The sequence below is a fragment of the Cetorhinus maximus genome, chromosome 3 (genome assembly GCF_964194155.1).
Source record: "Cetorhinus maximus chromosome 3, sCetMax3.hap1.1, whole genome shotgun sequence".
In the NCBI taxonomy this organism is placed as follows: Eukaryota; Metazoa; Chordata; class Chondrichthyes; order Lamniformes; family Cetorhinidae; genus Cetorhinus; species Cetorhinus maximus.
The window spans coordinates 43341010-43355966 of NC_135881.1; the positions used below are offsets into that span (position 1 = coordinate 43341010).

A 14957-nucleotide genomic window follows, 5' to 3' on the forward strand; every position below is an offset into this window, starting at 1 on the left:
CTCTTTAGTGGTTTGCTAGGCTATTTCAGAGGGCGCTTAAGAGTCAACCCCATTGCTGTGTGGGTCTGGAGTCACATATAGGCCAGACCAAGTCAAGATGGCAGATTTCCTTTCCTAAAGGGCATTCGTGAACCAGATGGGTTTTTTTCTATGACAATCGACAATGGTTTAATGGTCATCATTAGACTTTTAATTCCAGATTTTTAATTAAATTCAAATTTCACTATCTCTCTGGTGAGATTCGAACCCAGGTCCCCAGTGTATTAAGCTGGGTCTCTGGATTACTAGTCCACAACAAAACGGCTGCATCACCATCTCCCCTTAGCTCCAGGATGGTGTGTGACTTGGAGGGAAACTTGCATGCATCTACAGCCCTTGTCCTTCCATGTGATCGAGGTTGTGGATTTGGAAGGTGCTGTCAAAAGAGGCTTGGTGAGTTGCCGCAATGTACCTCGTATATGGTACTTACTGCTGCCACTGTGGATCGGTAGTGGAGGGAGGGAATGTTTAAGGTGATGGATGGGGTGCCAACAAAGCAGGCTGCTTTGTCCTGGATGGTGTCATGCTTGAGTGTTTTTGGAGATACACACATCCAGGCAAGTAGAGATTATTCCATCACAATCCTGACTTGTGCCTCATAGATGTGGCAGACCTTGTGATGGAGGGGAGGTCACTGATGGAAGCAGTTGAAGGTGGTTGGATCTACGATATTGTGCTGAGGAACTCCTACAATAATTAACCTCTTTTAAGACAATTACCTTTTCCTTTTAAAAGTAAACTTAAGTACTTGCAACAAAATAAGTTGTCTCACTTTTACCAGATGGACTATTAAATTTTATAGTCAAACATTTTTGCTTAGATAAGGTAAAATGATGCATTTTAAACAAAGCTAGCTGTGAGACTACAGTTTTGGAAGCAGCACAGTAGCAATACAATTGCAGCTGCATATACTGTAGTACAGAATGTGTTGGAGGAATTATCCTCTCCATTTCCTCCCATTCATCAAGTTTGTGGCATCCACTGCTCTTAAGCTCCCCAACAGCCCAAGTAACTATGCTATTTATTGGGCTGAATACACGGCCACATTTGCTGAAAATTCCAATTTTACAAAGTAGGTTAGATATTTATTTTCCGTGGCAGATGCTGAAGAATATCAACCATTCAACCTCCTAGAAGATTCCCAGTACTAACCAGATGATTTGCTATCCTCAGACAGAACACTGTCTGGATTTGGATATGCACTTGCGATGCCATGGCATACAAGGCTTTGGGCCTAGTGCTGGAAAATGGGATTAGAATAGTTAGGTACTTGTTTGACCAGTGCAGACTCAATGGGCTGAAGGGCCTTTTTCTGTGCTGTAGACCTCTATGACTTTTCAGAAAAAAAGGCTTTAATTTGTAGACATTCTGGAACTACAATGTATTATATTACATACATGACATTGATACTTATTTTTCCAAACTTGACATGTTGTATACAGTTAGAGTTGGAGATGCCTTTGGGAGTGGTCAGAAAATTATTGCCATACATTCATTTCACTTTTTAAAAATAAAAACTGTGCCCTTGTGGGCTACTCTCAGTTGGAAAAATCACTACAACCTTTCTGCTTCAGTGAAGGTGATGCTGAGCTGAAATTCTCCAACCTCTGCACTTTTTTTGCAACATTCTCCCATATCATTGGGATAATATAAAGGGGACTCAGAAGATTCTCCACGTTGAGCCAAACAATGTCATTGAGAACACATCGGCTGTTTTACAGAAACTGACTTGAAATGGAAGTTTTAACCATGGTAAATCAATCATATGATCTAATTTCTTCACTAAATATTTTCCTGTCACCTAGCAACAAATACTGTACACTCAAACAGTGAAGGTAGGAACCTCTATCTGAAGATGTAGGTGGTAATTGAAAGGTCAATTATCAATCAAATTTATGGAGATTCAACTCAAAATAGTGGCACCTGTATTGTCTACCATAGTTCAGGGGCTTCTTGGTAGAAACTGGCAATTTAATGTGATGTGTGGTGCTGGCAAGGCCAGCATTTGTTGCCTATCCTAATCCCTATCCCTAATTGCCATTGAAACTGAATGGCTTGTTAGGTCATTTCAGGGGGGCAGTTAAAAGTCAATCACATTGTTGTGGTTCTGGAGTCACATGTAGGCCACACCTTGTAAGAATAGCAGATTATGCCCCCTGAAGGACACTGGTGAACCAGGTGGGTTTTTACGAAAGTCCGATAGTTTCCTGACCATCATTAAAGTGGCTAGCATTTTATTCGATTTATTAAATTGAATTTAAATTCCCAGCTGCCGTGGTGGGATTTGAACTCAGGTCCCTGCAACATTAGTAATCCAGTGGCCAGGACTAGTCTAGTAACATTACCACTACTGTCCCCATTAATGAAAATAATTATAACTAATTACAATAATTATAAGTAATTATGAGTTCTGAAACTTATGTAATTAATATCTTAGCAATATAGTAGGCATGGGACAAAGGCGGGGCCCAGTAAAGAGAAAACAAATATTGTGCTATTGTATTCACCAAGGAGACGAAATCAAAGAACAAAAATTTACCATACAATGAGTCATTGTCTCATGCAAGGCAGTGTCAAGCAAAAGTTCTGGTAACAAAATGATGGACAATAGGAATATGGATGAAAAGGTTCCACTGCAGCAACTGTCTCTAACTGAGCACGAATAGAAGGGACAAAATTTGGAGGCCTGTCAGGAGCGGGTGGCAGCGGTCTGCTCTTCCTTTTATTTTGTCAATGCCTAGCTATTCAGCATTTCTGGAAGACTTATACTAGTTATTGGGTTCAGAAATCCTCATGAAACCCAGTCTGTGGTGTTGGCCTCCCAACAGAGAATGCGCTGACACTATGCATTGAGTAGGTTGGGCCTGTACTTATTGGAGCTTAGAAGAATGAGAGGCGACCTTATTGAAATATAAAAGATTCTTAGGGGGGCTTGACAGGGTAGATCTGAGAGGTTGTTTCCCCTTGTGGTTCAGTCTAGGACCAGGGGGCATAATCTCAGAGTGAGGCATTGCCCATTTAAGGCAGAGGAGGAGGAGGAATTTCTTCTCGCAGAGGGTTGTTAATCTGTGGAATTCTTTATCACAGAAGGCTGTAGAAGCTGGGTTGTTAATTATATTCAAGGCTGAGATAGACAGATTTTAAATCAGTAAGGGAATCGAGGGTTATGGGGAAAAGGCAGGAAAGTGGAGTTGAGGATTATCAGATCAACCATGATCTCATTGAATGGCAGAGCAAACTTGATGGTCCGAATGGACTACTTCTGCTCCTACGTTTTATGGTCTTAAACATTAAGATAATACTTACAATTAGGAGCCTGAAAATATCAAACACATTGTGACATCCAACCATGGAGAAAATAGTTCTAAATGATACAAAATTAGTTTCTCAATTTAAATCTGAGTACATCCTTTCCTTCTTAACCAATGAAACTCATTTCTTCTTGTGCTGATGGTATTATATAATAATCACATTTCAATTCTCTTCACTCAAGATCATAGGGTACTATCCTACATTACAACAGTGACTACACTTCAAAAGTAGCTCCATGGCTGTAAAGTTTCCTTGGGAAATCCAGACATTGTGAAGGGCACTATATAAATGCAAGTCTTTATTTTTCTTTTAAGTTAATGTGTTGCTTTATTAAGTAATTAACAGCCTTGAAATTAGCCGTATTGTCCAGTCCGTGATCACAGTCTTTGTTTTCTACAAGGCCACTTTTTCTGTGTGTATAGAAGTTGTCCAATACTTGATTCAATCTTCATCAGGATACCTTAGCAAAATCAATGATTTATTTCACTATAGAATATTTTTATTGAACTATGTCTGAATTGAGCAATTCATACAAAGCTGCATGAATTGGTTCTACTGTTGCCACAGCTTCTTGCTTCTAAAGCAGATTGAAATGGATTCCATTGAGCAAAGGAAATCAGACATTTGTAAAACCCCAAGTAATTATATACACCAGTGGATTACTAATTTTTGTTTGAGTGAGACAGTTTTACAAAGCATAAATAATACATTTTCACAGATCTAACTGGAAATGAACAAATGCAAAGGAACCAAAAGTTTAAAAAAGATTATAACTTTTACTGATCATCTTGCAGTAGTTTATTTAAAATGAACCTGTTGGTAATATAAATTTTCATTCATTGATTCAGCAGCTTTCTAAAAATAAAGTCTAAACACACCCATTAAGTTTAATCTGGATGAGTAGATGCATGTAGGAATGATCTCTTAGGTCACCTGTTGGATTCCAAGTCAATACTGTTTAAAGTCTTCGAATTATTAGCTACAGCTCCGTCCAGGTCACGCACTAGTCTCCACTTACCCATTAAGAGTTTGTAACCTCGGCAAGAGAGAGTGCATGGATATTACAGCAGGAGGGGCTGAATAGTGAGAGATTTGTAGTCTTGATATTTCTGCTGTCTTAGTGCTCAACAGTGGTTGAATGATGTTTTTACAGACAACTTAATTTTCCATTATAGAGGGCTTATTACCAGGCAACAGTGCAAATGTACCGTCTACCACCATTTGGTCTGCTTAAATAGCCAGAGGTTTGTTTGTTTGTCTTTAGTGAATCTAACAAACTTTTAATCCTCTCACTAGCTGGTTGTCTCTTCTTTTTGTTCTTTCCTCCACGGGATTGCATGGTAGGAAGAAGCAATGCTGCTAGTCCCCAGGGTTTGGTATTGGACATTGGGTGTTTCAGCCCCTCCTGCTGTAATATCCATGCACTCTCTCTTGCCGAGGTTACAAACTTCTCCAGTTGGGTTTGATTGACATTCTTGCTCAGATTTAGAGTCTGCTCAAATGGGTTCTGAATGTAAAGTGGAGATGCTTCAGGCTTATGTTGTTCTTTCCCCTGCAATGGTTACAAGAACAAAAATGAAAATGAATTTGCAGCATCTACTAGGTTTAATATTGTCCAAAAGAAAAACAAACCACTGTCAGTCATTCAAGGAATTCATAGTATTGCCCGGCTCCATTATGGATCCAATTGGTTTATTTCTATCCCAGGTACTGAAAGTGCTCAGTGCAGAAGGGAGCAGAGAGGACCGAACTACATCACAAACTACCAGAAATCCACACAAGTGCAAAGAAGCAAATTCATTAATCTTGAACTTGTGTCTGACTTTATACTGATAGTTACTGCAAATATATTCAAGTTTGAAATGTTTGCTCATCTGCATATAACAGATTCATTTTAGCTGTCCATCATTTATATAGAATTTAAAACAGAAAAAACTGCTCATCTTCGAGAATAAATAAAGTAGTTCTGCCCTAAGTAAGTAAACTTTAGTTTTCCCCAGAGATAAAGTGATCCATATTCTAAGCTTATTTAAATTCTACAACATAGGCTTTTGGCATATTCAAACTCTACAAGTCACCAAATGAACGCAGAGGTCACTTCAAATAATTCAGGAATGATATAATAGCAGCCTTAAAACAATGTTGGTACAACATTTCTTGTGCAAATCTATATGTAGCTCCTGTGCATTTAGAACAGTGCTAGCTGTATTTAAAATGCTGGTACCACACTAAATGAAAGCTGTATCACATACAATTTTATCCCACGGTTCAAATTCTAGTATTTAATATATATATTTAAATATAATAAAACGGCATTTGACAGTTGCTTGTTTTATCAGAATATATTTTTGCTAGTAGCTGTATCTAGGCTTAGCATTGTTTTCATTTAAAAAAGCAAGATTATACTGATAAATTGTTATGAATACAGATATGTGGAAACTAATGTGAAGCTTAAGAAGATACTATGATCTCCCATAAACTGAAAAGTTACAATTGCTTCATTAACAGGTTAAAAAAACTTTAAACACATGCATCCTTCAGCTGAAACATTAACTGAGGTTCCATCCACCTTCTCTGGTATCGAGATGTTAAGGATACCACAGGGGAAATAATAAGGCTCCCTTATCTGGTCAGTCATCTTTGTTTTTGACGTGACATTGCTCATGAAGAAAATAACATCTTCCAGCAAAATCAGTTCACTTCAAAGTAAGGGGTGCAGGAGGAGACAGGAGACTAAGCCTGAGTGAGACAGTGACCAAGTAGTGAATAAGGTTCACGTGGGTATTCAGTGCATGGGGGAAAGAGGTGCTTTAAGTAAGCTTTAATGCAACTAGTAAAGTGGATTAAGTATCAGTCGGATTTATTAGTACTAGCATGGTTTGAGTTAATGTAAGTAAACCAAAGTAAAGTAAAATGAAGTTAACGCAAGTAAAGTTAAGACATGGAGGGCAACTCTGTTGCGTGGAATGCACGTCCTGTAGTATGTGGGAAGTCGTGAATGCTACAAGTGACCTAGACAGCCACACGTGCAGAAAGTGTCACCAGCTGCAGAAACCTGAACTCCAGGTTTTGGAACTCGAGCAGCGGCTGCAGTCAGTGGTGCATCTGCGAGGTTGAGTGTCACGTGGATAGCATGTTCAGAGAGGTGGTTATACCGCAGGCTAGTAGCATGGAGACAAAAAGGGTGACCAGCAGGCAGTCCAAGAGAACCAGGCAGGTGGTGCAGGAGTCCCCAGAGGTCTCGCTCATTAAATAGTTTTCCATTTTGGTACCTTGGAGGAATGCAGCCAGAGCCAAGTTCGTGGCACTATGGGTAGCTCAGGTGTACAGGAGGGGAGGAAGATGATGGGAAAAAGCTGTAGTGATAGGGGATTCATTAGTTAGAGGAACAGACTGGCGCTTCTGTGGTCGCAGACGTGATTCCAAGATAGCATGTTGCCTCCCTGGTGCCAGGGTCATGGATATTACCGAATGGCTACAGAGCATTCTGGAGGGTGAGGGTGCGTAGCCACAGGTTGTGATTGACATTCGTATTAATTATATAGGTAAAAAAAGGGATGAGGTCCTGCTGGCTGAGTTTAGGGAGTTAGGAAAGAAATTATCAAGAAGGACCTCAAAGATAGTAATCTCTAGATTACTCCCAAGGTCACATGCTAGTGAGTATAGAAATAGGAGAATGCACTTAGGATACCTACAAATAGGATGAATGCATGGCTGGAGAGAAGGTGCAGGAGGGAGGGCTTCCGATTTCTGGGGCATTGGGACCTGTTCTGGGGAAGGTGGGATCTGTAGAAGCTAGACGGTCTACACCTGAACTAGACTGGGACAAATGTCCTTGCAGGAAGATTTGCTAATGTTGGGCGGGGGGAGGGGGTTAAACTAGATTGGCAGGGGATGGGAACTGGAGGGCAGATTCAGATAGGACAAATTCAGAGCAGGGAACAGGAGACAGGAAATTAGCCAGCGACTCTGCAAGGCAAAACAGCAAAAGGTTAAAATAAACGTACAGCACAGGAATTTGACAATGTCAAAAAGGTATATAATTAAATGCAAGGAGCATAGCAAATAAAGCCAATGAGCTTTGGGCACAGATGCACATATGGCAGCATGATATCATTGCTATAATGGAAACTTGGCTTAAAGAGGGGCAAAATTGGCAGCTTAACAGCCCTGGATAAAGGGTGTTCAGACAGGATAGAGGGGGGACTAAAAAAAAGGTGGGAGCGTAGCATTATTGGTTAAAGAATCAATTAAAGCTGTGAGAAGGGATGATATACCAAATCAAAGGAGGCCATATGGGTTGAGCTCAGAGAAATAAAAAAGGGGCAGCGATACTATTAGGAGTGTACTATAGACCTCCAAATAGTGAGTGAGATAGAAGAGCAAATATGTAGACAGATTTCTGAGTGCAAAAACAATAGGACAGTAATCGTTGGGCACTTCAACTACCCTAATATCAATTGGGATACAGTGTGAAGGGCACAAAATTCTTAAACTGCATTCAAATGAACTTTTTTTAGCCAGCATGTAACAAGTCCAACGGGAAGGAGCACAATTCTAGTTTTAGTCATAGGAAATGAAGCTGGGTAAATGAATGAAGTAGCAGTGAGTGATCATTTTGGAGATAGTGACCATAATACAACCGTATTATGGAAAAGGATAAAGATAGAAGAAGAGTAAAAGTTTAAATTGGGAAATTTCACAAAGCTGAAAAACGATCTGGTGAAAGTGGACTGGTTGCAGCTACTTGAAGGGAAATCAGTGACAGACCAGTGGGAGGTATTCAAAAGTGAGATTCTATGGGCAGTGTAGATATGTCCCCACAAAGAAAAAGTGTTGTACTACCAAATCTAGAGTCCCTTGGTTATCTAGAAGCATAAAGGGTAAGAAAACAGAAGGAAGAAAGCTTATGACAGTCACAAAAAAATTCATACGTTAGAAAGCCTAGAGGAGTATAGAAAATACAGGGGTGAAGTAAAAAATGAAATTGGGAAAGCAAAGAGGATAAGAAAGAATATTGGCAGGTAAAATCAAGGAAAATCCGAAGATGTTTTATCAGTACATGAAGAGCAAGAGGATAACTAAGGAAAGGGTAGGGCCTTCAGGGATGTACACGATAACTTATGCATTGATGCAGATGTGGGCAGGGTTCTTAATGAGTACTTTGTCTCCGTCTTCACAAAGGAGAGGGATGGTGCAGGCATTCTAATTAATGAGGAGTGTGAAATATTAGATACAATAAGCATGACGAGAAAAGTAGTACAGGAGGGGCCTCACCTTTAAAGGTGGATAAATCAGCAGGGCCGGATAGGCCCAGGCTGTTAAAGAAAGCCAGGGAGGAAATAGCAGATGCCATGAGAATCATTTTTCAAACCTCACTAGATACAGATGAGGTACCAGAGGATTGGAGATCTGCGAATGTCATACCATTATTTAAAAAGGGTGCAAGGGAAAGGCCAGAAAATTATAGGCTGGTCAGTCCGACTTCAGTGGTGGGCAAATTATTACTCAATTTTGAGACGCATGATAAACTGTCACTTAGAAAGGCACAGATTGATCAGGGACAGTCAGCATCGTTTTGTTAAAGGAAGGTCTTTAGTAACTTAATTGACTTTTTTGAGAAATAACAAGGAGGATCGATGAGATTAGTGCAGGGGATGTTGTCCACATGGAATTTAGTAAGGCATTTGATAAGGCCCCACATGGCAGACTGGTCAGAAAAGTAAAAGCCCATGGTATACAGGGGAATGTGGCAGGTTGGATTTAAAATTGGCTCAGTGAAAGGGAGGAATGGGTACTGGCCGATGGATGTTTTAGCGAATGGAAGACAGTTTCCAGTGGTGTTCCACAGGGCTCAGTGTTGGGTCCCCTGCTGTTTATGGTATATATTAATGACCTGGATTTAAATGTGGGGGGCACAATTGGGAAATTTGCAGATGACACAAAAATTGACCATGTAGTTGATAATGAAGGGGGTAGCTGTGGACTCCAGAATGATATCAATGGTTTGGTTGAGTGGGCGTAAAAGTGGCAAATGGAATTCAATCCAGAGAAGTGAGAGGTTATGCATTTTGGGAGAGCAAACAAAGCAAGGGAATAAACTCAATAAATATTGAGAGAGGTGTAGGAAGTGAGAGACCTTGGAGTGCATGTCCACAGGTCCCTGAAGGTAGCAGGACAGGTGGATAAGGTGGTAAAGAAAGTATATGTAATGCTTTCCTTTATTGTATGAGGTATGTAATACAAAAGCAGGGATGTAATGTTGGAACTGTATAAAATGTGGGCTGGACCACAGCTGAAGTTTTGCATACAGTTCTGGTCACCACAGGAAGGACATAATTGCTCTGGAGAGAGTACAGAGGAGATTTACAAGAATGTTACCAGGGCTGGAAAATTGCAGCTATGAGGAAAGATTAGGTAGGCTCTGGTTGTTTCCCTCACAGGGTCAAAATCCTGGAACTCCCTCCCTACAGTGCCTATGGGTGTACCTACACCACACAGACTGCAGTGGTTCCAGAAGGCAGCTCACCATCACCTTCTCAAGGACAAATAAGGATGGGCAATAAATGCTGGCCTAGCCAGCGATGCCCACATCCCATGAATGAAGAATAAAAATAAATTGGATGTTCATGCTTCTATTGAGCTTGTGTAATGCAAGCTACTTTATCCCACTATGTTAAATAGTGCAGCTTAATGACATTACAAAACAAATACCTAGCACCATAACCAGCACTTTTCGATGGCATTACCATCACTGAATCTCCCTCTAATATCCTGGGGGTTACCAGTGACCAGAAACTGAACTGGACCAGCCATACAAATACTGTGGGTACTAGTGCAGGTCAGAGGCTAGGAATCCTGTGGAAAGTAACTCACCTCCCGACTCCCCAAATCATGACCACCACCTCTACAAGGCACAAAGTCAGGAGTGTGATGGAATACTCTCTACTTGCCTGGATGAGTGCAGCTCCCACAACAGTCAAGGAGGTTTACACCATCCAGGACAAAGCAGCACACTTGATTGACACCCCTTCCACAAACATTCACACCCTCCACCACCGACACACAGTGGTATAAGTGTGTACCACCTACAAATGCACTGCAGGAATTCACCAAGGCTCCTTAGGCAGCACCTTCTATCACCTACAAGGTCAAGGGCTGCAGATGCATAGGAGCACCATCAACTATAAGCGACCCTCTGCGTCACATATCATCCTGACTTGAACCGTATTGCTGTTCCTTCACTGTGGCTTGGTCAAAATCAAAGAACTCCCTCCCTAACGGCACTGTGGGTGTACCTGCAGCTATTCAAGACGATGGCTCACCACCACCTTCTCAAGGACAATTAAGGATGGGCAAGAAAAACTGGCTTAGCCAGCGACGCCCACTTCCCATGAAAGAATAAAGAAAACATCAGCAGCCAACTAGGTGAAAGAAACAATAAGTTTATTCCAAATATCCTGAAAATATGTAGGTTTTGAGCAAAGACATACAAATAGCTAAACATGTTCTGTTTCTTGTTATCAGTGCATCTGTGTACTGCAACAATACAAAATCTCCGATGTTAAAGTTTGAAGTAGTCCACACAAGTCATAGTAAGAGTTATAAAAATGAAGGCAATTTATCTAACAATTTTTGAGAAAAGAAATTCAGGAAAACGTTCACATCCTCCCACTCCCCAAGCTATTTTGTTTCTTTTCTCTCCCACCCGCATCTGCTATTCATCTCTCTTCCATGCTTTTACTTATGCCCTGGCCTGTGATTCAACATTGCACCCTTTCATTGACTCTATGACTCACTGAGAAACAGAGCCAGAGTCATAGGGCAGGAATTTTCAGATGTCTGGATTTCCCAAAGAGTCTGCAGGAATGCCATTCACAGCAGCCCCACTCTCCAGGGAGCATTAATTGGCTGGGGTCAAGACTTCCTTCCCTCACTCAGAGGGGTGCTGTGCCTCAGAAAGCTGCCAGTCAATCTGATTGACAGACAGTTCTATAGTGCCAGCAGCTTCAGAGTCTAAGCCCCAGAGTTCAGGACCAGCTAATTGTGGGTGGGGGTTTGGAGGGGCAGGGGTCTCACAGCGGGAAGAAGGGGAAGGGAGCACCCACAGGTGGCAAACCTGCAGGGTGGGGGGGTGCAGAAGTGGGTGCACACGATGTGGAAAGAGAGAGGCTGAGGCCTGAGCAGGGTGACCTGCCAAATTTCAACCTCACCCTAAAATCCTCCTGCCAGCCTCAAAATTGAGGCCAAATGGGAAGTGGCCATTAATCTGGACAGGTTGGGGGTGGGCAGAAAGGTAGCAGGATAGCCACACAGGAAATTTTACATGCCCCTCTCACCTGCAAAACGTCTGGCAGGGCAATCAAAATTCTGCCCATAGAATCATTATGGCACATAGGCCATTCAGCCCATTAAATTCACGTCAGCTCCGTACAGAGCAATTGTGTCATTTGTGCTCCCCTGCTCTATCCCCTAGTCCAGCAATTTTATTTCGCTCAAGCATCCAACCATTTTCCTTCTGAAATCATTCATCTTCTCTATTTCCACCACCCTCATATGCAGTGAGTGCAAAGTCATTACCATTTGCTGCATAAAAATGTTCTTCCTCTCATTCCCCCTGCATCTCTTGTCTGAAACCTTAAATCTGCACTGCCTGGAAGTGTGGTGGAAACAGGTTCAATCAAGGCGCTGAAGAGGTATTAGATGATTATATGAATAGAAACAATGTGCAGGGTTACAGGGAAAAGGCAGGAGAATGTCACTAAGTCATAATGCTGAGAGTTGGGGCAGACATAATGGGCTGAATGGCAGCCTCCTGCACCGAAACAATTCTGTACTCAATTCCTCTATTTATAAAGCCCAAGATTCCATGCTTTGCTAATTGATCTCTCAATATATCCTACCTTCAAAGGTCCATGCCCATGAACCCCAAGGTCCTTCTGTTCTTGCACACATTACAGCTGTGCCATTAAGTCTATATTGCCTCTCCCTACCCCTTCTGCCAAGATGCATCATTTACACCTGTCTGTATTAAATTTCATCCGCCACTCGTTTGCCCATTCTACTAGCCTACGTCCTGTTGCAGTCGATTAGCATCATCCTCATTGTTTGCCACACCAAGCTTAGTGTCATTTGAGAGAGTGAAATGGCAGTGAATTAAGAGACAAGAGCTATTCCAGCTGCCTGAGCACAACTGAATGTGGTCTATTACTGATAATAGTGCTATATAATTAATAGAGGCCTTTCACTTTGTGCATTGCCATAAAGTACAGAAGTGTTATTTAGCCTATTTTACCAGATTTGAGATTGCTAGCTATATGTTAAAGCATTCATTGCTGTGATTTATTATATACACATGCCTCAACATTTATCTCTAGGTCAATTTTTAAAAATGATTGATGCCAAATCATATTATTCCAACCTTCTCTTGGCAGCTACTTGTAATCAGTAAGGACCATCCCTAAATCACAGCAGTACCTGCCATAATATTTAGAACCAAACACACAGACAACATAACTGTGCAATTACCATTACACCATTCTCCAAATAGTCCAAGAATGTTGCAACACTTTTAATCAGGTAGTTCAGAGGTTACCATTACATTGTACTGAATTTATTTGCTATATATTCAGAGCAAAAGTTTGCATAGAATTGTATAATGTATTCTGTAATTTGCATTGTGATTTATTCATCCCTATGCAATTTTACTTTTAAATATACATTTGAAATGCATATTTTTTAGAAGTTTTGAATTTGAGCTTTAACTGAAATTGGAGCACATTTAGGATTTTAAAATGCAACATTTTTCAAAACATTTTTAAAAGCAAAAAAATTAAAAATGTAGAAGGCAACAGAAAAGATGGGAAGGATAAATCACTGGAGTGAGTAGTACAATGTTAAATAATGTGAAGGTGCAATCAAAAGGCCTCTCAATAGCTGCTACCTCAGGAAAGAAGCTGGGAGAGAAGGGCTGATTCTAGTCATTTCAAGGTCTGACCTTGAACCAAACTTCAGACCAATTGCAACCTTTTGGTCAAACCCAACTGGCTGTCTGAATACACCACCTTCTCAAGGACACGGGCAATATATGCTGACCTTGCCAACAACGCTCTCATTCCACAAATGAATAAAATTAAACTACAAACTTTATTTCCTGCAACTAATAAATACAAAAGGCAATCAAGGTTTAATCTTCGAATTGGCGTTCGCCTTAAAGGCAGTTCAGTGATTCATCTTTGAACACCTGTACAATTGTACAGCTTTAAGTTGCTCTGACTGACAGATTTTCTTTAGGCTGGTCTAGCTCTAACCTTTCTAATTTAACCTCTTTCCCATGATTCACACTGAAACTCCCAATCATGATCATTATGTTGCACCAAGATATGATTAAAAGTTTCATTACAACGTCAGGTAATGTTTGATCAAAATTAGATTGCAAGGACTTCCACATTAGAAAAATCAAAAGGTTATATAAGTGTTAATCTGCAACGCACTAACCTTTCTGATATTGATGGACATTCGATTGAAAGGAAAATTGCCATAAAATTCAAAGAATTCTTGTAGAAGATCCTCTGTAGAGAAATCCAAATTGAAAATTATTTAACTTGTCAACCAGAATTGCATATCGCTTCATATGGTAATTTTACATCTTCCTGCTTACCCAGTGTCTCTGTATTTTGGGAAGGCTTTATTTTGTTATTGGAAACAAATGTGCAGTCATGACTTTCAACAATATATTCATCTTCTATTTCTGAAAAAGAACAATCAGTGTCATCAGTGTTCCTAATATAAAAGGATATAGGCAGAGAAACATGATTACAGTGTCAGCAATTCCAGCTAAAGTTCTAATATTGGCACAGGTATGAATGTGCTCCTGGGCTGTAGATTCTACAATTCCTCAAAATTCTTACAGGTTAAAAAGAAATTGGGTCAGCGTAGGAAGGCAGCAGGTGGTCGTGGAGAGAATGAAATGTAGTTATGATAAAGACAAAATACTGCAGATGTTGGACATCTGAAATGAAAGAAGAAAATTCTGGAAATACTCAGGTCAGTCAGCATCTGCGGAGGGAAGCAGTGTTAATGTTTCATCAGAAAGGTCACCGACCTGAAACGTTAACTCTGTTTCTCTCTCCACAGATGCATCCTGACCTGCCTGGTGTTTCCAGCATTTCAGTTACAGTCATCCTTGCTCCTTTAATAATGATCATCCTACAATTCAAATTAATAGGTGTTATGAAAATTGAGCAGGGTGGGAGTGTAATGGGGGAACTGTGATTCATAAATTGTTTCAGAATTTTATTATGGCCCACAGAGTTTCTTTGTAATTGTTTTGGTGTAAAATTCTTGAAGTAATGGACATTTGTTATCCCTGACATTGAAAAATATTATTGATCCTATGATCATAAACCATTGTAATTGTTTCTCTTTGCCATTAGTTACCAGTTGTTAAAAAAGAGGCACTTACTGCTACTTTTCAGCTTTATTCTAATTGTGCTTGCCAAAGAGGCAGATACCATATGCGAATGAGGAATTCACAAGTTTTAAGTGCACACCACCCTCTCATCACACCCCACCCCTCCCCCACTTACTCTTCCTCCAATCAGGAT

At 40.5% G+C, this 14957-nt stretch overlaps 1 protein-coding gene across 1 annotated transcript in view; it reads right to left on the reverse strand.

Annotated features, from left to right (window-relative positions):
- Positions 1–4107: 4107 nt before the first annotated feature.
- The window catches only part of mtpap (mitochondrial poly(A) polymerase), a 46677-nt gene continuing 35827 nt past the window's right edge, over positions 4108–14957 (reverse strand). The window contains exons 7-9 of the mRNA XM_078537815.1: positions 14012–14101; positions 13849–13922; positions 4108–4903 (exon numbers count right to left, since the gene is read on the reverse strand). Coding sequence (XP_078393941.1) covers positions 4535–4903; positions 13849–13922; positions 14012–14101 — 533 coding nt within the window. The 3' untranslated portion in view covers positions 4108–4534. The remainder of the gene's footprint in view (positions 4904–13848; positions 13923–14011; positions 14102–14957) is intronic.